Raw genomic sequence first — 25,685 nt, forward strand, 5'->3', positions numbered from 1 at the left:
AGCCCTCCCATTCTGTCCTGGATGCTGAGAGAGCTGGGGAAGGCTCCAAGCACTAGGGGCCCCTCGTCATCCTGGACATCCACAAATGAAGCATTCAACAAGCTGTTGCTCCTGATTTTGTGTGTGTGTTTGTGCACACATGCACTTAAAAAAAAAAAAAAAATATGCAGCAACTCTGAGCTCTCCCCTTGCCGGAGTGTTGAGCTTTGGGGCCAGGGACGTGTTTATTACATGTGTTTGCAGGGCCTGGCGCATGATCTCGACTGGTCCACTTGTTGCTCCTGTGCAGCCAATCGGTGAGCATCCGCGATCCAGCAAAATGAGCCCCCGTGCTCCCCGGTACGCTGCAAGGATGCAGGTTGGCAGCGGGGTCTGGCTGTCTAATCCAGGCCTGCCTCGGCATTCCTGCCCGTTGCTCCGCTCTGCGGGGTCCCGCTTACGGCAGGGCCATGCTTTGCTCCCGCCGCTTTTGAGACAAATGACTGGGGGGCCCTTCAGGTAAAAGACCCGGGGACTTATCTCCTCCTTTACAGGCTGCGCAGCGGCTGTCAGAGGAGCCTGTGGCTCTAGTTCTTACGTCTTCTCTCTCCCCGCTTTACGCTGCCTCCCTGGGTGTCTGTACTGAGGCAATGAGCTTTTCACTCTCTCCAGCCTAGCGTCAGTCTGGTAGCCTGGCACCGTTCCCAGAGTCAGGTGTGCATGAAGCACCTGACGGATGCTGCAGTGCTCAGAGGGCTGCCCAGCGTGCTGGGTCATTACTGGCTGCTCCAGGCAGAAAGCATTGGATTTGCCTTAAGTGGTTTCGGTGTGGCTGTGTGGTCCAGGGGTTAGAGCACCAGACTACCAGCTGCAGGGCCCAGGTTTTAGTCCTATGTCTGCAGCACGTGCTGGGTGACCGTGGGCATGTCCTTTCCTCTCCCTTCCTTTGGCTTGTCCGCTTCCCTTGGAAGCGCTTCCGGGCTCTTGCTGGGTGTACGTGTGGTGCCATGACGTGGGGCTGTAGCAGTGAGCTAGGCCTGGTGGCCCCACCCTGGGATTTGGGACTGCAGGACCTAGGTTCAAGCCCCGCTTGGTGATGTGCAGTGGGGCTGCCCATGTGGGCTGATCCAGCTGTGCGAAGCACCAGGAGTTGTCTCCCTGCTGCAAGATTCTTGGCAAGGACAAACTCTCCCCCCTCCTTGCAGAGACCCCCCCCAGCTATTGGGCAGTTTGCAGTCATTTGTAGCCAATGGTGGACACGTGTTTTGCACAGAGCAATGGTAAGGGGAAAGTGAGGGTGGAGCCTTGTAGTGTTTGAAATTCCCTTTCCTGGTTCCCGCTGATGACTCTGAGATTCATCTGGAAAGAATCTGACTCTCTACGAAGCTCTTAAAATGTTCCACTAGAAACCCCACAATTTCCCAAAGCTGTAAAACGCTTGTGACGTGTATCTAATGCAGCGTAACCTTCCTCTGCAGGGCAGCTTTTATATCCACTGCATCTGGGGGGGCTTTGGGGTTGGGGGGGCAAAAGACAGCAGAAGCCGTATGGTGTAAATTATCAACCGTGCCGGGGGGAAGCATCGGAGGGTGAATAAATGAAAGCAGCTGTGTCGTGGGGTGAATAATGGAGGAAGGGAGAAATGAAGAGGTGTGAAAGCAATCTGTTTGCACAGGGGCCGGGAGAGGAGAAGGAGCGGTCGTGAGGCACAGGGGTTGTATGGAGGGTGTTCCAGAGAACTGAAGCAAGGTCTTGCTTGATCCAGCATCACAACCAGCCCTTGCCTCAGTTTCCCCTGTTGGTACTTCTCAGGCTGCACCCAGCTGCTTGCAAGTCCATTAATGCCAGACCATGCAGAGAAGGGACGCTCTGCCCAGCCCACTCTGGTCCTCTCCCCAATCTTCTGGCCCCAAGTCTCCCCATCTCTGAGGGAGCAGGCTCCCTCTTCTAGGCAGCCCTCCCTGCAGGCTGCAATTCCCCAAGCCAGGGCTGGATGACTGAGCACCGGACAGGGTGAAGCCCACCCCATGCCAAGAATGATGCCGCAGGGATGTGGAAGAGATGCAGGGGAGGCTGGGGCTCGAGGAGTGGGAGGCAGGGGAGTGCAGAGAGGAGCGCGGAGTTCGGGAAGCTTCAAGTCAGGAAGTTTGCAGCCAAGGGCAGTTTTCAGGAAGATGCTTTATTTACATTTGGAATGAAGTGCTTAAAAGGTTGCAGAAGTAATATGGGAATACATCTCTGGAACATGAAAGACATTGAGAAGTGTGGGTGAGTGGTGCCCTCTATTGGCTGGAATCGGAACTGCTTGCCCGTGTGTCCTGAACCCTGTACTGCTAATTGTAAATGGGGATTCTCCTGTTGCTCAAGTGCCAGAGGCCTTCCTTTTGGAACAGGAGGACCTGAATGATGCCCTGGTAGCTAGAGTCAGTGGCCTTGCCTGGAGCAGGATTTGGCCCTTGCTGTCTGTTGCAGTGGCTCAGGGATGGTGGCAGCGTGGGAAGGCCAGGAACGTGATTCTAGGTGGTGCTTTCACAGAGCTGGAAGGGCCCTGGGGCTGGCAGCTTTCTTAAAGACCTGGAGCCAGTTCAGTCCCTCCCCTCCAGCAGTGCAGCGAGTACAAACTATCGTATCAGGGACAGCAGAGGCCCGTTTTGTGCTGGAATGGCCCGTTCTGTGGCTAGGTTGCAGGGACCTCTGCGTTGTCCTATTAAAGCTGCTGCATCAGCACCCCCCGGCTCTTTAATTAAAGCCGGGCCCTGTGGCTGTTTGGCTGGCAGAGTTATTGTCTGCTAAATGAGATCTTCCTGAGTGGTTTTCACTGGGAATTAATCTTGTGGCTGTTGGCAGCTTAATGGCTCACCGAGATGCTATCGGCCGGTCCCCGTCTCGCCTTTCTTGCCTTTAGTAAGATGTGGGGCTGCCCTCAGATCCATGGGGCCTGGCGTGGGGCTGCTTTGTCCGATCTTCTAGCGCCTCCCCCAGACCCCCCCTTTCCAAAATAAGAGTCCGAGGGAAGGAGCCAAGCCCTGAAATAGCATCTGAATGGTGCTGTGCAGAAGGGCGGTGATCTCACTTGTTTCGGATCATGGCACTGTCTGCCCAGGGCCGGGATGGCCAGCAGGGCCATGAGATGTCTCTGGTTTGCCCAACTCTCCATGGGAACTTTGGCCTGAATCTCTGCAAGTTTGTGTTATAGTAATTTAGCATCTTCTCCCCCCCCCCCACTAACAGATTCACTTTCACAACCCCCTGAGTAGCAGGCCAGGGCTGTTATCCCCCTGTAACAGATGGGGGAAACTGAGGCACGGAACTGACAGGACCGGTCCGAGGTCACCCAGGGAGACTGGAGCAGAGCTGGGAATTGCACTCAGCTCTCCTGCGTCCCAGCCCAGTGCCTTACCCACAGGCCGGCCTCTCTCATTTGCAAATGTCCTTGAGATGTGGGCTAAGCAGGAGCCCCGAGAGAGGTGGTCAGCAGTTTGGGGGCTAGGCTGGGACTCGGCTCCCTGCTTTGCCATGGAGTCTGTGACCCATGCCTCAGTTTCCCCATCTGTCCAATGAGGATGGCACAACCCCCCCCTGCGAGCTAGGGAGGTGCTGAGGATAAATACATTCAAGAGTGAGCTGTGGGGGCTGGATAAGCACTTTGGGGAGATGGCGCACTCCGGTTCTGGCTCAACTCTTTCCGAGCCCCTTGGGCCCTGCCTGCAGTAGCTAACGATGCTGCCTTGGGGGTGGGTAACGAGGCATCAGTGGTTGCTTTGCTCCCTAAAACCAAAATGTGACGCCTTGTTGTGTCTCTCCCGGTGCTCGGGCTGTGACTTTCTGTGTGTTATGTGCTTTGGCACTGGGTGTCAGAGCTATGAACCAACCTCAGGCCTCCTGTAGCCCCCCCCTCCAGTCCCCAGCCTGTGCATCTAACCTCTGCCTTCTCACTCCCCTCGGGCCGCACTGCGGCCCTTTGCACAAGCTGGTGTGAGAGCCATCTCCACTGCAGCATGGATGAGCAGCCGGCGAATCGGAGGGGAGCCTGGCCCGTAGGGATGGTGCAGGGACGCTGGATTTCTTAGGGAGGGGGCTTGATTCTAATGCAGGAGAATCCCGGCTGCAAGCGACGCTGGCGGCCAAACTCCAAGGGGTGTGATGCAGGCGGGGGTAGCAGCGACTGGCGGGGGTGAGGGACACCAAGCGAGACTCACCCAGATGTGGTCTGTGACTGTCACTTGCGCCAGCTCTGCCTCTGGCCCTGCTGCAGAGGCTTCTGGGAAGTGGCTCGTCCCAGAGGAAGGTGGCTCGGGGCCAGGGAGGGAGATCAGTGCTGGGTGCGGGGGGGACGGTGATTCAGGGAGCTGGGCGTCTGAACCGGGCTGGCTTTTGGCAGGGGGATCTTGGGAGGGGGTGGCTGACAGTGCCTGGCTTCTCTGGCCCCCTGAGAAGGGTGGGGCTGGCTCCCCGCCTCCCTGCCCAGTGTGGCTCAGCTCTGTTGCTAAGTGGCCAGTTCACTCGTTGACCTGTCCCAGCCGGCGCCTGCTGGCCGGCAGGGGACCCTGGCCTGCTGGAAACCAAGAATGGCCAGCAACGGGGCGTCCGGCGACTCTCCCCTCTAATGAGCCCTAAATCACGCTAATGGCCCGCGCCCACTGTCCCTTGACCCTTCCCCTGTCCCTCTGGAGGGGCCCAGCCTAGCTGTGCTGCTGAATGGGCCACGGGGGAAGATTTATGGAGCCGATGGGACTTTGTGATGGCACCTGCCCCGCCCTCTCCCTTACAACGGGCCACCTGGGCTATTGCAAACTGTGATTAGCAAGCCAGCACTGACGGATGAGCCTGTGACTTCCCCCCAGCCTGGGAGGGGGTCCCTGGGGAAGGACATGGCCCCTCCCCACTCCAGGGACTAATGAAGTCCCTGATTTAGGGACACTTAACCAGATGCTCCGGGAAGGGTCTGATCTGCCTTTGTGTTGGGCTGGCAGGGCTGCCCCAGCTCTGGGGAGGGGGCCCAGCTGCTCTCAGGGGGCCCCAGCCCTGGAACACAGCATCCAGCCGGGGCACCTCGTGCCTGGAGGGCTCTCAGCAGCCCCGAGGGGGGTCAGGGAAGAGACAAGTGATGCGGGGGCGATGGATGGGCAGGGAGCTGAAGAGGTGCCCATGCCTAGCTTGGCCCGAGGCTGAGTGTGTTCTGGGCATTTAGCTGTTGCTGGCATGGCACCCATGTACCACCCCCCCCCCCCAGCGTAGATGTGATCTGCCCTGGGGGCCGCTGGTTTGCAGCTGCAGGAAGCTGTTCTGATGCCAATCGCGCTGCCTCGGGATTTATCGTCTCTCCGTTGGGTGTTTGCAACAGCAAGTTCCAGCAGTGGCTAAAATCCCCGTGTAGACAAGGCTATTTCCAGCCAGGGGAAGTGGCCCCAGCGTGTGGGTCTGGAAGGAGGGGGAGGGATTGATCGGGAGCCGGGGTGAGAAGGGTCTGGCTTTGGGTTGCAGAGAGCCACAGGGGTTGCTCTGGGCTGGGGAATTCTCTCCTCTGGGGAAGGGGTTGGAGCCCCACTGGCACAGATTTAAACCAGTCCTGTCCCCCTGAGCTGCTTGAATTCCCCCTTTCGTACCCAGCTCCGCTCAGAAATGCACAAGCGTCTCTTTCCCTTTCACCAACCCCCCCCCCCCTTGCCCTCTGCTCCCAGCAAGGGCTGTCTGCTTATAAGGCCTTCATCACTCTAGCCCCACCTCATCCCTTAGGCCAGGTGCTCAATTGCTTCATGCCTCAGTTTCCCCAATTTACAAGTATGGAGCCTAACTCTCCCCTTGGTCCCCATGTGGAGCACTCAGCTGCTGATGGGGCCCTAGAGAGCCCTGTCCAGAAATGCACCGCCCCGTGACCTGGCTGGCTGTCGTGTCCCCCTGCCATACCGCTCCGAGGTGCCCACGGAACGCCGCGGGAGGAGCCAGAGGGGGGCAGATCCCAGACTTGAGTGCAGCTCCTTGTCGCTCTGGCTGCAGCTTGAGTGCAGCCGCCGGGGATGCGGGTGGTTCGCTGGCAGGCCACGGGGCTGGGGGGAGTATGGTGAACGAGCCCTGGTCTCTCCTTGGCCCTGGAGAGAATCGGCTGTGCAGGCAGGGGCTGGAGGTGGCGATGGGTGAGGGTCCAGGGGGCACATTGGGGCCCTGTGAGCTGCTTGGAGGTGGTGAGCTGGGGAGGGGACGGGTTGCCCAGAGGCCATTTGCCAAAACTTGACCCAAAGACAGTGTCAGTTCTTGTCTTTTTCTCCCCCGTTCCCTGCGTCCTTTCCTTAGGGGGCATGGGGTGTGCTAAGTTGGGTGACCCCCTCCCTGCCTCCCGTTCACCAACCTGGGAAGGGGTCCAGGCAACCTGGGACTGCATGGTTTGAAGCCACTCCCCCCTGAGTGAGGCCAGGGGCTCTCAACCTCGTCCATATTCTCCCCCCCCCCCCGCCCATCACCCCATGCCCATCTCTCTGGTCCTCCCCTTTAGCCAGACGGGAAGGGCAGGGTGGGACTTGGGATTTCTTGGGAGCAGGTCTAAAGCCCCAGGGTTTGGAGCTGGCGAGTTCTTCACAGGCTCTCCGTAAAGCCCGCCGGAGAGTCCAAGTACCGTAGGGCCCCAGGACGCTGCCCGAAGGCCCTGGGCCCTCGCTCTTCTCCAAGGCCTCGTGGGGTTTCAGTCCTGTGTCTCTGCTGATGTGGTGGTGCTGGGTCCCTGGGGAGCCATGCTGCTGCACCGGGAAGGAAGGAACTGGGCCCAACAAGCTCCCCGCACTGGTGCAAAGCGGGGTTTACACAGGTGCGGCACGCCCACACAAGGGGTTTGCACCCGTGCGGCTGAGCCTCATCGGGGGAGTTCTCCCCCAGCACAGCCCCCTCCCCTGCTGAGACCAGGCTGGAGCCTCTGGCCGCTCCCGGGACCCTCCCCGCCTGCCAGGCAGGTACCTGGTGGATTCAGCCACGCTCCAGCACTGATCGTTAATGGCCAGTTTCCCAGCTCAGGTTAAAGTGGGTGTGGGGTCACAAGTCCTTCAGTGTCTTGGTGGGGACTGGTGCTCAGATGCTGATCCGGACTTCCCTCAGCTGCGGGGGTGTTCAGATCTGGTTTTGGGCCCATCTCCTGTGGGTCATTTAATCCACCTGAGGTCAGTCGCTTGCCACACGGTTACCAGCGTGCGCCTCTCTGGTCCACACCCACTAGCAGGGCCATGAAGCGGCTGATGGTGAAACCCCTCCTTGGATCTTTGCCTGCTTCTAGACCAGCCCAGAGCCCAGCGGAGGCTCGGAAAGGTCTGGTGAACTTTGCTTGGGGCTTTCCTGGCCTCCTCTCAAGGAGGCGTGGAGACCCACCCCTTCCTAGCGAGGTGACGGAGCAGCAATTGGAGGCAGGGAAGAGTCACCCACCATCGCTATTTCGAGCCCAACCCAAGGGGGCCCTTAGCAGAGATCTCGGGGCTTGTTCGTGTAGCATTGCCAGCCTGGTTTGGCAGAGCCAAGCCCCAAGCATGTGCTGCCTTGGGGCGACCTAGCTGGGAAGTCAAGTGCCTCTCTTCGCTGATGTAGTTACTGGCCTCCAGGAGCCGTCCTGCACCGACAATCGATCTGAGCACTCCCGGGACGGTCGCACCCCGCCAATGCGAGGAGCCAGCACGCGCGTGCCCCTGAGCGATTTGATACCCGACCGCCGTGAATCAGGCGGGCGTCATTTTGTTGTGTAGACATGGCCTGAGGGACAGGGAGCTGCGGATCCGAACGAGGGCCTCTGCGCACGTGTGGGTGGAGAAGGTGGGAGCTAGGGTGGCCGTATTCCTGGAGGTTTCATCATCTCTAATTAACGATTCATCTCTTATTCCTGGAGACTCCAGGACCATCCTGGAGGGTTGGCAGCCCGGCTCTGCTTTGCTGGGTGTTGAACTCTCGGGGCGGGAATGGGCCCTTTTTATGGGAGGGGAGCGCGGGAGGAGCCAGCAGTAAAAGCACTTACGGGGTGATAAACAGCTTTAATGAGCCGCAGGCCTCACGAGCTGTAAACCGCTAGCGAAAGGGAGAAAGCAGGGGTGCCAGCCGGGGGCGGGGAGGGAGGTTTGGATCCACGCCGAAAGCACCTGAACCACTCAGGCTGGGCCCTGCCGTTGGAACTAAAGGGATTTTGTTGGTTTTCTGCTGAGCAAAACCGTTTGGGGGGTCGGGGCGTCTCCGTCAGTGCCAGGGCATCAGGACGGCAGCGGGTACTGCAGGGTCTCAAATATGCTACGACCGGCACCGGTCCGACAGCACCGTAGTAACGGCACCGTTCTCCCACCTTCACACCAGACCTGTCCCAAAACACTGCTATCCCTGCCCGGAGTTGTAGCCTGCTGGATCCTCACTGCATGGGGGGGGGGGCCCCCCGATTTATGGGGACAAGAGGGAAGCCAGACTCTCAGGTGGTGAAGTGGTGCCATGGATTTCTGGCTGGGTGCTGGGCTGGTGCTGGGGGCGGGGGAAGCCTGGAGGTGGCGGGGCAGGAGCCTGCGTCTCTGTCAGGTTTTTGGTGATGTCCCAAGTTTTCCATTTGTTTCCTCCCTAGGGAAGACACTCGGGGTCACCGGGCGCCATGCAGGAATCCCTGGGCTGGGGCTGTGGTCTGCTCTGGGCAGGGGATCAGGCTCGCTGATGGCCCATCGGGAGGGATGCGGCTGAACTGCGGAGTTCGGCTCCAGGTCTCCGCTCCCCTTGGGCTGGAGGGGGGCCTGGCTCTAGGGTGTTGGTTTGGGGCTCTCTTCCCAAGCGGTGACCAGATCAAGGTGGGGTATGCAGCAAACACCCTTGCCCTGCCCCTGCCTCGCCCCTTCACTGAGGCCCCACCCCTGCTCACTCCATCCCACCCCCCTCTGTCGTTTGCTCTCTCCACCCTCCCTCACTCGCTCATTTTCACCAGGCTGGCTGAGGGGGCTGGGGTGCGGGAGGGGGTGAGGGCTCTGGCTGGGGGTGTGGGCTCCAGGGTGGGGCCAGAAATGAGGGGTTCAGAGTGTGGGAGGGGGCTCCAGGCTGAGGCAGTGGGTTGGGATGCAAGAGGGGGTGAGGGCTCCGGGTGGGGGTGCAGGCTCTGGAGGGTTGGGATGCAGGAGGGGGCTCCAGGCTGGGGGATGGAGCCATGGGGCACTTGGTGCAGGCTCCAGGGTGGGGCCAGAAATGAGGGGTTCAGGATGTGGGAGGGGACTCTGGGGTAGGGGGGTGGAGTGAGAGCTCCGGGTGAGGGTGCAGGCTCTGGGGTGGGGATGAGGGTTTGGGGTACAGGAGGGGGATCAGTACTGGAGCAGGCAGTTGGGGCCCGGGTGGGGGTCAGGGGTGCAGACTCTGGGCAGCGTTTACCTTAAGCAGCTCCTGGAAGCAGCAGCAGGGACCTCCTGCCTATGCCTGGTCCACCGGGGCCAGATCCTCCATGAGCCTGCAGCAGCCTCTCCATTGGCTTTGGCTCAGGCCTGGAAAGTTGGGTGAAGCCCCCTTGTTTCTGGGTGCTTCTCGGACCCTGGAGGCTGCGGCTCTGCCTGCCTGCCCTGAGCGATGCCCGTTCTCCAGCAGCACCAGGGCACGGAGCCCCTCGCTGGCCGGGGTCCCTCGGCTGGGTATCTTGGCAGAGCCTCTACCCAGAGCCTCAGGGGCGATGGTCTCTCCAGCTCCTCATCTCCCCAAAGCCGGAGGGCATGTCATTTCCTCCCCACGCGTCCCCTGCCTCACCTTAGGCACCCTGGTGCTTTCCCTCCCCAGTATGTCCTGGCCCCCCCTCTTTGGTCCTGATGCTGCAGCCTCTACCCCCCTGCTTCGTTTTTTCCATGGCGTCTCAGCCTAACCCTTCTCTGATGGGTCCCCAAAGTCCCCTGCCCCCTTTGCGGCCTCCTGGTCTCTGCTCTGGTGCCCTGTGGGGTGTCCCCCGCCTGCTCCTGCAGCACCTCCCCAGAGGGGCATGGGCTGATGGGCCAGGCCCTCCGTCCCCAATGGGAGCCAGGGGTTGTTGCAGCCAGGGTTGCCCTCTGGGAAGGGAGCCTGGCGGGTGTGGGGGACTCCATGCAGGGGCAGGGAGGGGGCTGCGTGTTCCCAGGCTGTGGGGGAGGCAGGAAGCCGGGGTGGTCCTGTCCCGCTCTTAGCTGCCACGGCCCCATATAAAAGGCAGCATTGTCTGGGGAACACAAACAGGGGCTCGCCTGGCCCTGCCCCGCTCGCAGGCTTTGTCGTGGGATCCTTTTGAATGTGGGAGGGAGGGTCAGGGGGGCTGGGGCACAGCGAGAGGGGAGGCGGGCAGACAAGCAGAGCAAGGGGGGGCAGCCTTGATCTCTGGCTGCTTTAGCAGGGCCTGGGGTGCAGGGTGGGCAGAGGGGGGCTGTGACGGGGGTGGGGTTGCAGAGGGGGAACGTGTGAAATGGTGGTGGGGGTAGGAGGGTACGGGGGAGGGGATGTGTGAGTGGGGAAGGGGCCGAGGGGTGTGCGCCAAGGTAGCGGTGCCAATTTTCTGGCCCCACAGGCACTGTGAGGGCTGGTAGCGCAGCATCTCTCCCCCCAGCCACAAGGCAGCTGTAGCGGGAGCCTTTGGGGTACAGCTGTTTGGGGTGGGGGGCTGGAAATCACCCCCACAAGAAAGGACCCAAAGGGAGTGTGCAGAATCCTTCCTGGCCTAGGTGCGGGTGATGGCCAGGTGTCTGCCAGGCCCCAGCCATGTGCCCGGCACCTGAGGGCATGGCCCCCTGACCCCAGGAGCACTCTTCATGGGAGAAAGCAGCAGGTGGGGGTGGCTGGGGCACTGTGGGGAGGTGCATGATTCATGAAGGGGGTCACTCTACTGCCCAGCCAGGGCGCCTGTGGGGTGGGAAAGCTGCTCTCTGGAGCCCCAGCTCATGGCTCCAGCTGTAGTCCTGGGGCCTGGGATGTGCCCCCTAGGAAGCCACTTGAGATGCCCAGTATGCAGCCAGGAGAAGGACACAGTTGGGCTAGGCTGCCCCAGAGGGGTGGGGGTCTCCCTGCCCTATTCCTGGCTCCCCTGAGCTGCCCACTCTCCCTGCAGCCTGGTGGGCGCCTGGCTCTGGAGGAGAGTGTTTAGGGACCGGGCAGCCAGGGTCCTTGGGGCAGAGGCGGGCACGTGGACTCGGCAGTTTGCCGTTTCTCCAACCCCCTGGGGTTTGCAAGCTGGGCCTGGAAACCTCCTGAGGACAGGGGCTCTGGGGCATCTCCCTGGCCTGGGCCAGCAGCTTTCCCTTGCCCAGGGCATCCTGGCACATCCGCTCCTGCCAGAGCCCCGGCACAACTGAAGCAGTGATGGTGTGTGTGGCGTTCGGGGGGGGGGGGGGGAGGGAGCCGGCATCCCCTGGGGCTGGGGTTGGTGTCAGGCCTCGATAAAGGCTCTGCTGTGTCATGGAAAAATTAACCATGCATTGTGTTTGGCAGAGGGCAGGTTGGCAAAAGTTCACTGTAAAGGGGAGGGTTCAAGGCTTTTGAGAGCCCTTGGTGGGGAGGAGCCCCCAGCGCTCCTCCCTGCATGCACCCCAGCTTGCAGGACAGCGGCAAGGGACCAGCCTGCTCCCTGGGTGTCGGGCTGAGCCCCCTCAGCTCCCCCCTTCCCTTAGGACTGCAGGAAAGGGCTAAACTTTGCAGCGTTTAGCCCCAAACAGGTTCCTTCTTCCCCCTCCCCTCCTCTTTGCGTCTTTCCTTGCGAGCGGCCGGCCCCCTGCTTCTCTGGGCCCAGGCACATCTGAAATTGGATGGGAGCGACTGCGGGTGTGTTGGTGGAAGGAAATGGGAACCAAATGTTGGCTTGGACCTTGAGGGGAAAATGCGCTTGCAGGGCGAAGCTGTTCTTAACGAGGGCCTTGCTCGGGGGAGCCGGGCGCGCAGCTAGTTGGAACGTGCAGGAGCCGGTTGTTGGCCAGAGCCCTGTGCAGCTGGAGAATGGCCCCCGGCTTTGCTGGAATAGGGGGGTTCCCAGTGTCCTGGCCTGGCTGGCGCTGCCCTCGGCTTTTGCAGGGCTCTGGGGTACCCTCGGCCCCTGGAGGTTTGTGTCCTCTGGCTTTGGGCGACTGAGCTGGGCAGGAATAGGGGAAGTGCAACAGGCCAGGCAAAGTCTTCCCGTTTTTTTTGGGCCCACCTATGCAGGGTGACTGGCTGGCTGGCTGGCTAGCATGGGGGGCTGGCAGTGAAGGGACCCAGCCATCTCATCGCCAGGTGGCCCGTTCCAAGGGAGGTTCTCATCTGATGGCTGCTTGGACCCACTGGAGTAGTGCCCACGTCCCCCGACCTCCACCCCAGCTGGTACTACCCTTCTCGCTAGTTCCCCTGAGAGACCACGGGCTCAACGTCCACAGAGACTCGACCCCCAGGGCCCTGGCTGGGGGCTGCGTGCTGTGGGCGGCTCAGAGTCTGCCCTTGTTCCGGGGACACATGGGGGACCTTGATCTCAGGCTGGCACCTTTCTACCCCCTCTGCCAACTTTTTCCAAGCGGGGAGGGAGCTGGGAAATGGCCCGTTGAAACCCGGCAAAGTCTGCACTTTGACGACAGCCTGGAAACAAATCTCTCCCGGCGCTGAGCTGGGCCAGAGCCAATGTGCTGGGGGGCTGAGCTGGGAACCGGATCTGCACCCAAACCTACTCCAGGCCCTGCAAAGCAAAGGAGGCTTTGGCAGGTCCAAGGTGGGGCAGGTGGAGAGGGGATTGCCCTGCTGGGGGCAGGTCCGCCTGGGTGGGGGGGGCTCCCAGTGCGGAGATGGGGCTGGCAGATGCCTGGGGAAATCCGGGCGCTTGGGTTCTTTAAAAAAGGGCCAGGCTGTGCAGCCGGGGGAGGATTTTGTAGGCGCCTGGCAGGGTTTTCCTCCAGGCACCGCCTCTTTCTCGGAGGCGAAGGAACTGACCCAAGAAGAAGAAGAAAAAAGCTGGAGTGACAGGGGAAGGAGGCAGGGACTAGCGGAGCGGCTGAGACACACACTCGGGTGCTGCCTGCCGGAGAGATGGGCTGGCATCTCCTCCGGCGGGGCTGGCCCAACTGCCCCACTGCCGCCCTGCACCCTGGGCTGCCATGCCCACGGTCTCGCTGAGTCTGCTGGGGGCCCGAACCGGCCACAGGATGACCTGGGTTTGCTTGTCCTGCATGCTCTGGGTAGGTGGAAGCCGTGCGACCTTGCCTGGGGACAGGCCCTTCCCAGAGCCTTCCCCGGGGCTGAAATTTACAGAGGGCTGGCAAATGACTAAACTGGCAACGCTGCATGGAGCACGTGGAGGGGGCTGGGGGAGTTCTGGGGTGGGTAGGAAAATTCTTGCCCCCCCACACTCTGGGCTGCGCTGTACAGTCACCAGCTGGGGGGGGGACGGGACATGCTTCCCATCGTGGGTGGGGGGGAGGCGGGGCTGAGCCCAGGGCCTAGGCTGGGTTGATTTATGGTCTCTTGGACTAAAGTTCCCAGCAGGGCAGCTGTGGGGGAGTGTGTGGGGGGGCTGTTTCTATCACCCCCCCACACACACACCAGTAAATGGATCGATTGCCAAGTGTTGGTTACAAGTGTCCGCAGCTCTGGCGGGCGAAGGGGGGGGGTGGGGGGACTGAAGGGGAGCGGGAATAGCAGCACTGTGACCTAAGAAGGGGGTTCCTCTGGAGGCTGCTTTGCGAGGAAATTCTTGAAGCTCTCCGGGAGCATGTGGCTACCGGTGATGCTAGCCAGCTGGCCGTGCTGGGGATGGGAGGGAAAGTCTTGGGCTGGGCCCGGCTCGTCTTGTCTCTTTTTTTCTTTGCTCCTTTCTAACTGCTCCAGCATCACTTTTTGGGGTGTCTGATTTTGCATTTTGGGGGGGGTTGTCCCCCTGGGGGTCCCTACTCTTTCCTCCCCTCCCCACAACCTTAGAGGGAGCTCAACACCTCGCAGGGTTGGGCCCTGGGAGCTGAGGCAGGGTCAAGGGAAAGTGCCCCCTGGTGCGGGGGGTGTCTGTGTCTCGCTGTAAGGGGCTGGGGGAGGGATAGTCCCCTTGGGATGGATGGCATCTTCCCCACCCGCCACAGTGCCACAGACAGCAGGGCATGGCCGGGTGACTGGTTGCTGGGGGGAATGGGATCAGATCCAGCTGTGGGGCTGAGCTGGCGTGTGAAGATTGGGGGGGGGACCCAGGATTATGAAAGGCCATTGGGGGCAGATTTTTCACTGGTTTATTCTTGTTTTATTGCCAACGAGCCTGGCCGTGGCCCCGGACCCCACTGCACTAGGCGCTGTACAAACCTAGACCCACTAGAGTCTGTGCCCCATACCTCTGCTCTGTGGCTCTTCCATTGCCCCCGGAAGCCCCTGCCTTTCTCTATGTCCCCCCTGTGACACCCCTGTACAGCCCCCTCCTCCAGTGAAAGTCCCACTCATGCCACCTGTGAGACTGGGAGTGGGGTTGTCGGGCTCTTGCCCCGTGGGACGACAGCTGATTACAAGCGCTCCATCCTTCCCAGAGCCCCTCCACCTCAGCCCTCCAGTAATCCCCCTTGGTAGTGCCATGGTCCTGTTTCTGTAAACGCTTTGGGGGGTCCTGGGCTGACAGAGCCAGGAGGGGCCGGGAAAGCTCCCCGCGGCCAGACCTACCCAGGCCTGTCTCCAGCTAGGCTGGACCGAGTGCTGGTGGGCAGGGTGGCTGGCCCAGACGGGGCCTGTTCTAACCTCACGGGGAGGAACCAGCAGCTGGGGCAGGTGCATTTGGAGATGGTGACAGTCCAGGGATAACAGGGGGCCGGGGAGGAGTGTAGGCGAATTGGGGACATGACAGCAGAGATCTGCAGCTAGAATGGGGGTTGGAGCTTTCTTCCCCCACCCGACTTTTTAACAAGCTAATGAATAACCTGCTGCTGACGTCAGGGCTCGTGGTGGTGGCGGTGGTGGGGCTCTTTGCACCGGTCTAGTCCTGCTTGTTCGAGGTTGAGCTGGGGCTCAGAGGATGCCAGGCCGTCTCCGAGAGGAGAAGCTGGGGACCCGTGCAGGGGAAGGCTGGGCAGGCAGCTCTTAGCTTGGGTTCTGTCTCCTGGATCTCTCTCTGGGGTGTTGCCTGTGTTAGGACCCCCCCTCCCTTCCACTGTCACCCGCTTGCAGGGATCATTGGAGCTGGTGGGCCTGGCCCGCCTCTGGGCACACTGGGGTTTCGCCAGGTTCTCGAGGATCTCCATTGCTAGTGAGGAGATGCCCGTGGGCAGGGGCAGGATCCGAGTGGCCGCGGGTTCGCAGCACGACCGTGGCCTCTCCGAGTGCTTCGGGGTCCAACCCTGCCACTCCCGTGGGGAAGGGCAAAATCTTCTTCGAGTCGTTCAACAGCTGAGTGAGCTGAAGCCTGGGAAGAGGTGGTGTGTATGATCTGCATTTCCAAAGCACCCAAGAGTAGAACCTCCATTGTGCCAGGCGCAGGCCAAACAAGAGACGGGCTGTGCCCCACAGAGCTTGAACAGAAAGACAGAGGGTGGAGGGGGAACAGGCCCTTGCCCGAGATCACCCAGCAGAGCTAGTTGCAGAGCTGAGAATAGAACCCAGGTGCCCTGACTGCCTTAGCCACTAGCCCAGCCAGCCTCACAGCAGCTACGCTCAGCTGTGCATAGATCTCTGATCTCAGTGGCTCTCTTGGGCTGGGACAGCCTGTTTTCTGGACCTTTGAAAATGCCAAGCAGGATTTAAAGCAGTGGGAGCGTGGTGAAAAGCAGAGGGGAGCTGCTTCCTTCCAAATGCATCACAAAAATAGTTGCTGAACACTTCTGCCTTGTCTGTATTATCAAGGACAATTCTACCATCCTGCTCTAGTACCCAACCTATACCACAGCTAGTTTCTTTTGTGCCTGATAGATTAAAACCACAAGTTCTTCTTCTTATCCTTAACCCAACTAGCCAATACCTTTAGCTTCCCTTATCAGTTGTCTGCATGTCATAATGGGTCATTCAGAGACATTGCTATCAATGCTCCCCTCTTTTCCATGTATGGCTGGATCTGGGGTGGAGTGCTCTTTAATGGTTAGAATAAAAGACGGGGAGTCAGGACCCTGGGTTCTATTTTTGGCTCTGCTACTCGCATTCTTTTCACAATTCTCCCTTTGCTTTTGCCCCTCTGGGAGGCCTGTTGTGTCTAGATGTTTTGGGGCATGGGTGGGGAGGGGGAGAGATGAGCAATGTCACTTCTCGTCTCCTACTGCAGGGACTTCAATTCTGTCCTCTTCCCGGCTTATCTTGTAGTGAGTCAGCTGCAGCCAAGGTCTGGCTTTGCTTTGCACCGCCTTATCTTAAGCAATTAGAAATAAAACCTAGCGTGACAGCTCATGGCGTTGGGCACACACAGGCGAGCGGGCAGCTATGCTCGCCTGGCAAGAAGCAGAGAGTGCTCATGTGGTTGAGGGCAGTGATGGGGCAGCTGAGAGCTAGATCCCTGGAGGAGACCTCAGCCCTGGGATTAGCTAGATCAATGCCTTTCCCCCTGTTCCATGTGCTGGGGGATAACGGGAGAGGACTCCATGGCTGTGAAACAGAACAGAACCATTGACAGAGGTGCTGCAAGTGAGGCCAGCATTCCAGCCATGTGCCCTCAGACTGACTGCCCGGTGCCGCCTCCTCCAAACTCGTCCCTCCTGCACCCTGGGTTCCTCCCTCCAAGTTCCCTGCAGGGGGCTTCACTTCCCAGTGCATTGTGGGAAAGGCACACTGAACAATTCGCTCTGCTGTGGCCAATGCGTTGATTTTTGGTTTGCTTTGGCCGTGTTATGGCGTAGTTCAAGAAGAGGGGAAGTGAGGAGTGCTGGTGCCCCCAAAGCCGGGAAGGGACAGTGGGGTCTCAGTCAGTGACCGGTGGTTGACACTCATGGTCTAGGGCACAGTCGGTGTCCCAGGGAAGAGGTGGGACGACTCCCCAGGGCAGAAGTGCACGATTGCCTTGTTCTGGGGCAACTCCTTTCTCCTTCAACCCGGTCTGATGGAGCCGTGTGAGGTTGTGGGGTCAATTCAGTGGCTTATTGGTGTGATGCCTGTTGCTGCGGTCGATACAGTCAGGGTGTGTGGGGAATGAAAGGGGGTTCCAAAGAGGACAGAGCTCAGCTGTTCTTGGGAATGGCAGATGACAGAACAAGGAGCAATGGTCTCAAAGTTGCAGTGGGGGAGATCTAGGTTGGATGTTAGGGAAAACTTTTTCACGAGGAGGGTGGTGAAGCACTGGAATGGGTTACCTAGGGAGGTGGTGGAACCTCCTTCCTTAGAGGTTTTTAAGGTCAGACTTGACAAAGCCTGGCTGGGATGATTTAGTTGGGGTTGGTCCAGCTTTGAGCAGGGGGTTGGACTAGATACCTCCTGAGGTCCCTTCCAACCCTGAGATTCTAGGATTTCCCATGGGGCAGAGTGTGCCCCTTGTTTGATGACCGTCCAGTGTCTCTGCCGGATAACGTGGGCAGAGAAGGCTGGTGGGGCGAGAGGAAGCAAAAGACCCTGTTGAAATGTGAACCAGCTGAGTCCAGCTGTTGGAGCCTGTGCGCACGCAAGCCAGGACGTCCCCTGCAGCAGGGACACACGGACGCACACACAGATCAGGGCTGTCCCCTCTCGTGGAGAGGGACGGATGGACAGACAGTTCCCTTTGAAGGAATTTTCCTGACCTAGCTGCGCTGGTGGCCAAGCGCAGTGGGAGGGAGGGGAGAGAGGCCGGGCTTGGCTTGGCAATCTCGCGGCCCTGGAATTGCTCGCAGAGGTGCGCGGCTAAAGTCTGCCCGTCGTGTCCCCGAGCAAGGGGAAACCGGCGCTGTGAGATCGGCCCGAATGGCCCTGCCTTCCAGCCTCCCTGAATGCCATGGCCGGGGCTGAGCCAAATCTGCCTCAGCAGCTAGTTAGAGCGTGTGGGTGTTGGGGCTTCTCCCCGACACAGGCTGGTGAACGGGCTGTGCCACCAGGGCACAGCATTTGCAGCCTTTTGCATCCTGCCAGCCCCCTACTTCCTTCCTCACCCAAACACGGCCTAATGATTGCACCGCCTCCTACAGCCTCCACGGCCAGTTCCCCGCCATCCCCTTACGGCTGCTTGGTCCTTTTCACCTTGAGTGCTTGAAAAGCCAACCCCTTCTCCCCCCAGCTCCTCTCCCTAGGCAGAAATGGCAGGGAAGTGAGAACCTTGCTCCGATCCCAATTCATTGGCAGCCTTTGCTGCTCAGGCCCTACCATGGGAGAAGCTTTTGCCACTCTCCTCAATTTCAGTTCCGCCTTGTGGCCATTGCTTCCCTTGTCTCTGAAAGGCAGCCACCTCTGGGGTGGAGCATGGCAGCTTTTGAACAGCACACAACACCACTGTGCAACAGTAGGGGAACAGAGGAAGAACAGTCAAAACTGCATGGGGAATTCAGGGAGGCAGAGTGGAATTGCAGGGCTGATTACTAGGGTATATATAATACCTCATAGTCCTACCAAAAAAACCCACCATGGGGTCTTAAACAGGCAAAATTGCCTGGCTCTTTTTGTTGAGGTGGACTTGGGTGGTCTCTGGCTCCCTGCCTCCGTGCATGGGGCTGCTGGCGATGCCTGGAGGGGCGGGCGCTGGGTGCAACATAGGTGAGATTGTCATGTCAGACTTGAGGTGGGGAATCCCTGCCTTGGATCTCTTGGGGCCGGGACTTGTTCTGTAGTTAGCAGAGCCCTTTGCCGTTTGATGCTGCCGGGAGCGAAATGAGGATAATCACGGCTAATTAGACAGCAATTAAACTGGCGTGATGCTGCTGATTGGGTATCCATGGCGCTGGAGTGGGGGTGGGGGGTCACCTCTGGCCGCTGGACAGCGCTGAGCTGGTTCCTGAACTTCCAGGCCCAGAAGGCACCAAACGCTGGCCCAGAGACCCCGTCTCTTTCCTGCCCAGCCTCCCACCCCCGAGCACAGAGCAGTGCCCACCTGGCTAGTGCCTGAACCAGGTTTGGGTACATCGAGGCCGGGGGACCCTGTACTGGGCTCAGCCCTCCCCGCGGTGAGGGAGTGTCTCCTGCCCCAGCTCAGCTCTCTGCGCGCTCCCCAGGGGCGAGGGCACAGGGCCAAGGGGTAATTGACGAGGTCAAGAGGCAAATCCGCCCCCGGCCGCTCAGCTCTGGAGGCCGAGGTTAGAGAGACGCCAGGCTCCTGTCACTGAGCGGAGATGCCGGGACTCACCCGGCATGGGGGGCTCGGAGACTCTTGTTTATCTAAGCTGCTCAGCCGGTGGCGCTGGGGATCGGCATCCCTCCTTGCCGAGCCCTGGCCTGGGGCTTTCGCTGTTTGCAGGGGCCAGGGCAATCTGCCTAGCCAGGTAATTGCTTTTAGGTGTATGGTGGGAGCACTTAGAGGGCCTGGCTCAGATCAGGGGGGCCCCGGCACTGCACAGACTCCATTTGAGGTCAGGGGAGGACCCCATCATGCCTGGTGCTGTACAGACCCCTCTGAGTTGGGGGGGTCCTGTCATGTCTGGCACTGCACAGATCCCGTCCGAGGTCAGGGTCCTGTTGTGCCCAGTGCTGAATGGACCCTGTCAGAGCTTGGGGGGGGCCCCCTTGTGCATGGCGCTGCACAGACAAGTAAGAGGCAGCCCCAGCTCCAGGGCACTCCTGATCTAGCTGCCTCAGAATGGGGGTCTCCATTACACTCCTTCGTCAGGGAGCCCAACCGATGCTACGTGACCGAGCCGGACCCGGCAGTGCCCACGCCGGGAGCGTTGGCTCTGGTTTCTGGCAGACCGTTTGCAGGGCCGAATGCAGCCCTGGGGGTGGCGCTCAGTGCTGTGGGCGAGCCCCGTTCCCAGGGCAGCAAACATGGGCCCAGCAAGCTGGAAGAGTGGGGTGCATGCAAATGAGTTTGGACATGTAAATTAGCCCACAGGTTCATTTGCATAAAAGGCGACACCTGGAGCTGTCCAGAACCTGGCAGCTGAGACATGGGCGTGGCTTGTGCATCCACCTGGGGACAGGAGCGGGCACTGCCCACCCCCCCACCAGCTGCTCCACGGCTGGTGTGAAGCTAGTTTGCTTTTCCCCTGGGCGGATGAGCAGGGCCCCTGGCCCGGGGTGGGCGGCAGGTGGGGCTGGCCTCACCCGGGGCCGTGCCCGTCCCATGATGGCAGTGCTGGGCTGCGATCCCTGCTGGGCAGTGACTCCAGGGCGCTGTCCTCATGCCCTCTTCTGCAAGAGAGCCCCCTCGGTCCTTCCTTGCCTGCCAGCCAGAGCTGGGCCCCACGCCGGAGGGAGAGGAGCCAGGCTGGAAACAAACAAGTTAATCCCCCTTTCCCGCCCCGTCCCTGCTGGGGGCTCGTTTTGTGTCTGGGTCCCAGGGCCGGGGCCTGGGAGGAGAGGTGTGAGCTAAGCTGCATGGGAAGGTCTTGCACACCCCACGCTCCTGCTGTGGGAAAGGGGGTACCCCCCCACTGATTAGGAAGCAGCTCACACTTGGCTGTGGCGGGTGCAGGCTGCTCTTGTATGCGCTGAGCTCTGAATAGGAGACCTGTCCCCATACCCTGGGGGCCCAGGAAGCGGCAGCTCGAAGGGGCCCACTCGGGTGGCCCCTGAGGGCTGCGTGGAGGGCACCATGGTGAGAAGCCTTTTGCCTGCACTTTGCTCCAGCATCAGCCTCGCCCTCTCCACTGTACTTATCTTCACAGCTCCCCACCGCATGAGGCAGGGCGGGGCTGTCGGTCCCGTTGCACAGATGGGGAAACTGAGCCACAGGGCTTCTGGGGCAGAGCCGGGAGATCGAACCAGCCTCCCTTGCGGCAGCTTTACTGCCCAGGAGTTTCTGCCCCAGCAGAATTGGTAAAGGCCTGCCCTTCTACCCTGCCTGAGGGGGCCTGAGCTCCACAGCTGGGTTGCATGCATAGCTGGGCCAGCCGCTGCCAGCTGTGGGGAGCCAGGGTGCAGGCCGGGGGCCACCTGCTGGCTCTCCACGTTTCTGCCCCTCTCTGAGATGGAAAGAGCGTGTTCCTGGGGGCTCCAAGGCCTGGCTGTCCACTCGGCACCGGCTGTGTGTAATGCCCAGCCCCGCAGGGGCACAGAGATGCAGCCTTGTGATGATCTGGGCTAGTTGGGAGGGGCTGTGGGCACAGTGCCCTCCTTGTCATCTGGCTTCTCTGGCAGGTGGTAGCCGCTTTCTTACCTCCTCCAACCGGTCTCCGGGTGCCCCGCTCTGGTGCTCTTCTTCCAGCGCAGTGGTTTCCTGATGCCCCCCAGCCAGCTCTCACCTGGCTAAGAGCACGCAGACTCTCTGTGCTATCAGTGCCCAAAGAACGCCCCCTCCTCTCTGCACCTGTCCAGAGGCCTGCGCCGGTCCCGGCCAGGCCAGGCCACGGTGCCTGGGCGCTCTGGACCCCCTGGCGCTGTCAGTGTAGCTTGTTCGCGCCAGGGATGGAACCTGCTGCCCGGAGAGCTCACCAGCAGCCCATCTGCCCAGCAACACCCGGTGCTGGGAGCCCATGTCCCTGGCTTCCCACCCCTGCCCTGGCTCCAGAATGAGGCAGAGCCCCGTGCAAAGTCTGTGTCCTGACACACAGCCCACCCCATGGGCTCAGTCCTGAAAGATGCCTTCTTCCCCAGCCTTCCCCCAGGGCAGGGACACTGTCACTCAGTAGGGGGAGCTGGGGAGTGCAGGGGACAAGTCTGTCCCAGCAGCTGGGCCCAGACTGTGGAACTCATTGCCACTGGAGAAGAGAGAAAGCATCCCCCAGCGCCGATGCTGTACCACGAGGGGGCCTGGCCTGGCGCTGGCAGGCATCACTAGTTTAATTAGGGCTTTGCTTGTCGGGAATGGGTGGATTTCGATTGGTTTAATGACTTTCCCCAGCAGGGAGGAGGGGGTGGGGGACTCCTGGGGGCCAGGTCGCTCGGCAGAGTAGAAACCCCCCTGCCCCCAACGCTGTCTCCAGCCGCCCCGGGACACTCGCACAGCCCAGCTGGGGAGCGCACAGAGGTCAACCCCGCCTGGCCCCTGGGGCCGAGCCCCTTTGGGGCCCGGAGGAAGGCTGGCCAGCGGGTTGGAGGTCAAGATTTGGGACGTTCCTTAGCGGCAGCTGCAAGCAGCTGGCCCTCATTAGAGTCAGGGGGCTGGGGGGGATGAGCCGGGACAGGAGCCGAGTGGCCGGTTCCTATCCTGTCCCCGTAGAGAGTCTGAGCTGCCTCCCGGTGTGGGGCTCGGCGCCCCATGGCACAGGGGGTGCCCGGTTCTGCGCCCGAGGAAGAGCTGTGTGACCTGACCCGTCTCCCCGCGAGTCTGGTTTGCTGGAGGCGCCCTGGCTGTTCAGAATACCGGGGAGGGGTCCCTGTGAAATGTGCCCCTCCCCACTCGGCTGCTCGGTGCCGGCGAGCGTCTGGTGGCCCGAGGCGACTGGCCGTGTTCCCCTGCGGGGGCCAGAGTCGGCCCGTTCCCCCCGGCGGCACCTGGCTTGCCCCCTGGCCGAGGCCTGAGGAGCTGGCCTAGGGCAGCGTGGCGCTGGCCCTGCCCGGCGGCTCACAGGGCGGGCGCAAGGGGGGGCCCAGTCCAGGCCGTGGTGCTTCGTGGTGAGGGGTCACAAAAGGCTGGGCTGGGGTGGGGCGGCAGCGTGGGCGTGCGGGGCGTGAAGCTCGCAGGCTGTCTGCAGGGCGGCCGTGGGGCGGCGGGAGGAGCCTGGCATCCGGGCGCAGGGTTTAGCGCGACAGGGCCTCATTCTTCTGGCCGACTTAAATAAACAGCCCAGGCTGCAGCTTCTCTCTGCAAGCGGGGGCTGTTTGCCGCTCGCTTCACCCGACAGCCACATCCGTCCCTTGGGAGGTTAGCCGGGATCGGCTGGGCCCGGGGCTCAGTCCGGCGGGTTAGCCGGGATCGGGGGCCGGGGCCGGGGCCGGGGCTCAGTCCGGGGACTTGGCCGCGATCGGCCAGGCTGGAACACAAGGTTTCCGCGTCGTGCTCATTGCTGAGGTTACTGTTCGTTTCTGGGCTGGGGCAGGAGGCAGCTGAGCGAAAGCCACCAACAGCCAGGCACTCCGCGGGCACCCGGTTCCCGTCCAGCTCTGCCTGCTCCAGGGCAGGGCTTGAAGCTGGGCTTGTCTGGCAACCTGCCAGCTGGGAGCCCTGTCCGCTGGGCTGTTGGCAGCCTTGGGCCAAGTGTCAGTAAAACAGGCACGTTCCCGTTAAACGTTCTGCTTGCATGGACCTGGCGTTTTCCGGCGCGATACCCGTTCGCTGACGAGTCGCTGGCCAGCTGCAGTCACTGGGAGGAGCTGCCCCGCGGCGGGGGCTGCCCCGAGAGCTCCTCAGCTCAGTGGGGCGCCAGCGAGGGGGCGAACGGGGCCCTGCCCTGGGACGCGCAGCCAGCTGTGGGGACAGTGGCCTCATCGTGGCACAGAGCAGAACTGCCCTGCGCTGGATGGGCTGAGCTACTCCTTTAGCCGGGCCCTGGGCTGGAGCTGGGGCAGGGGCTGGGGGTCTGATCCCCTAGGGCAGCCTGCCACCCAGATCTGGCTAGTCCTGCAGGAGGGGATTGCTGGGCAGCTCCCCTGCCAATGGAAACCGGTCGGGCAGCATCCCGGGGCCCAGGGACCTCAGAGGAGCCCCGGCGAGTTCTGGTCTGGCCTGATGCAGAGCCAAGGCACTGGGCTGCCCAGGTGTGGGGCTGAAGCTGTCTGCTTGGTAGAGCTGGTGCCCCCAGGTCGCTGTCTGTGTGTGGGGCCAGGGCTGTGTCTAGATCAGGGCTGCCAGCATGGGGGGCTCCTCCTGGTTTCCAGCACGTTGGCCCCCTAGAAAGGCTCCGAATGGAAGCGTTGAGGCAGTGAGAGTGAGCTGCCCCCGGAGCCCCCCCTCCCGGGCCTGGGGCGAGGTGGGATCTGAATGCAGATGAGCCGTGGCCGAGCGGCTCATGTGTCCTGGCCCCAGCCCTTGCCAGGCCGGGCGCTCGGTGCCAGCATCGGTTTAACAGCCCCTATTCTGCATCAATCACGACGCCTGGCCCTGGTGCAGACGGAGCTTCACGTGCAAAGGGGCCGGCATGCTAATGAGCGCAGTGTCTCCAGCAGCCCCTGGAGCGGGCGGGGGCAGCCCAGGGGCCTGAGCAGAGTGGTGTGGAGATGGGGCTCCTGCTTCTCACCCAAGGGGTTCTGCCATGGCTGAGGGGTCCTATCTCACTCCCAGTCAGTCACAGCACAAAATTGCAGTGGGGCTTGGCACGGACTTGTCCTAACTGGTTGGTTCAGCTCCAGGGACACTCAGAGCTGGGCTAGCAGGGGGCTGTGGGTTGGGAGTGAGGGGCACCGGCAGAGCTGGGGGGAGCCCAGGTCTGGGCTAGCAGGGGGCTGCGGGTCGGGAGTGAGGGGCTCCGGCAGAGCTGTGGGGGGAGCCCAGGGCTGGGCTAGCAGGGGGCAGCTTGGAATCAGGGCTCTGGGCCCCCTGGGCTAAGCTCTGGCTGCCAGCGAGGTGGGCACTGAGTCTGGGGAGCTGCTCTTCTCTCTCCCTAGCAGTCTTGGCTGGGCCCTGCTGGTTGCTCTGCCAGAGGCCAGGGCCCGTAACGTGACTGGGCAGCCCTGCCAGTGCTTGGAGTGCCCGGCAGGACTGCCAGAGGATGGGGGGGATCGTGGCTGGGATGTGTCCCTGAGCCCAGGGAGAGATGGGGCAGACCTGTCTGGGCTAGCGCCTGGCATGCTGCCGAAGGGTTCTGGCACTTTGCAGGGCGGGTGAGGGCCATGGGGGGAGGGGGGAAGCCAGCTAGGAGTTTATCCCTGGGGGGCCAGCCTGGGGGGAGAAATCCATAAATCCCACAGTGGGTCCGTTCTCCCACTGGCCTCTCCTTGGGGTCACCTTGTCTGCGCTGGGCCAGGAGATGCCCAGAGCCCTGGCCCAGATGGCAAACCCATCTCTAGCGTGGAGCTATCATTGGCCCAGTGCCCGGCTCAGCTCTGGACTGGCTCTGCGGCAGGGGAAGACAGTGGGAGAAGGGTGCCAGGCGTGCCGTGACCCTAGGGAGCCAGCGGGCACTGATCCGAATGGGGAGGTTGGTGTCCAGCCAGTCACGTAAGGCCTGAATTAGCCTTCGGCGTGCCGGAGGGAGGGAGTGCGTGCCGGCCAGGTTGCTTGAGAAACCTTCAGTCCCTGCTGCTCCGGATCAGTCTCCTGGAAGGGTTCCCAGTGGGGCAAGCTCTCTGCAGGGAAGGATTGGTCGGCCCCTTGCTCAGATCTGTGCTGAGGGCATGGTGCCTGGGCACAGGGGCACAGCCCGGGCACTTTGGCTGCCTGCTCCTTGATCCCTGCTCTGGGGTCGGTCTCTGGACTCTCTAGGGGTAGTTTTGGCTCCCTGGTTGGGCACTTCCAAAGAAGGGTGCTCAGGGAGGGCATACAGGGCGCAGAGCTCCCTGCCCCTGGCACAGCTGTTGCCTGCAGTTCTGCCCTGCGGGTGGGCCCCCCCAGCCCGGCCAGGAGTTTGTGGGAGCGCTGGATCCAGAGCTTCCATCGCTCTGCTGCAGAGCAGGGGCTCCCTCCTGGCGTCGGGGCCCGATTCCCAAGTCCCCTCTGTTAGATGACGCTGGTGTTGCTCTGCTGATCTCGACGGCACTGCTCCTGGGTCACCCCAGCGGGCGTGAGATCAGAATGGGGCCCGCTGAGCCCCGGCTTTAACAAGGCACCTGTCTCCTGCTCCCGGAGCCCCAAGTCCAGCTGGCCCTCATGGAGCCGGTTAACCCCTGCCATGCTGGCAGCCGCTTGTCTGTAAACTCGTAGCCGTGGAGGGCTGGAAGGGACGGCG

General features: G+C 61.5%; 1 protein-coding gene across 12 annotated transcripts in view; it reads left to right on the top strand.

Annotated features, from left to right (window-relative positions):
* The window catches only part of TNS1 (tensin 1), a 279,839-nt gene that overhangs the window by 8,062 nt on the left and 246,092 nt on the right, over window positions 1-25,685 (top strand). The window contains exon 1 of one of the 12 annotated variants that reach the window (XM_043504817.1): window positions 12,891-13,100. The exons of 10 other annotated variants lie outside the window; for them this stretch is intronic. In XM_043504817.1, coding sequence (XP_043360752.1) covers window positions 13,020-13,100 — 81 coding nt within the window. In that variant the 5' untranslated portion in view covers window positions 12,891-13,019. Of the gene's footprint in view, window positions 1-12,890; window positions 13,101-25,685 lie in introns of those variants that run through there. One more of the 12 variants, XM_043504826.1, reaches the window with a different exon arrangement.

This window comes from Dermochelys coriacea, chromosome 11, assembly GCF_009764565.3.
Source record: "Dermochelys coriacea isolate rDerCor1 chromosome 11, rDerCor1.pri.v4, whole genome shotgun sequence".
NCBI lineage: Eukaryota > Metazoa > Chordata > Testudines > Dermochelyidae > Dermochelys > Dermochelys coriacea.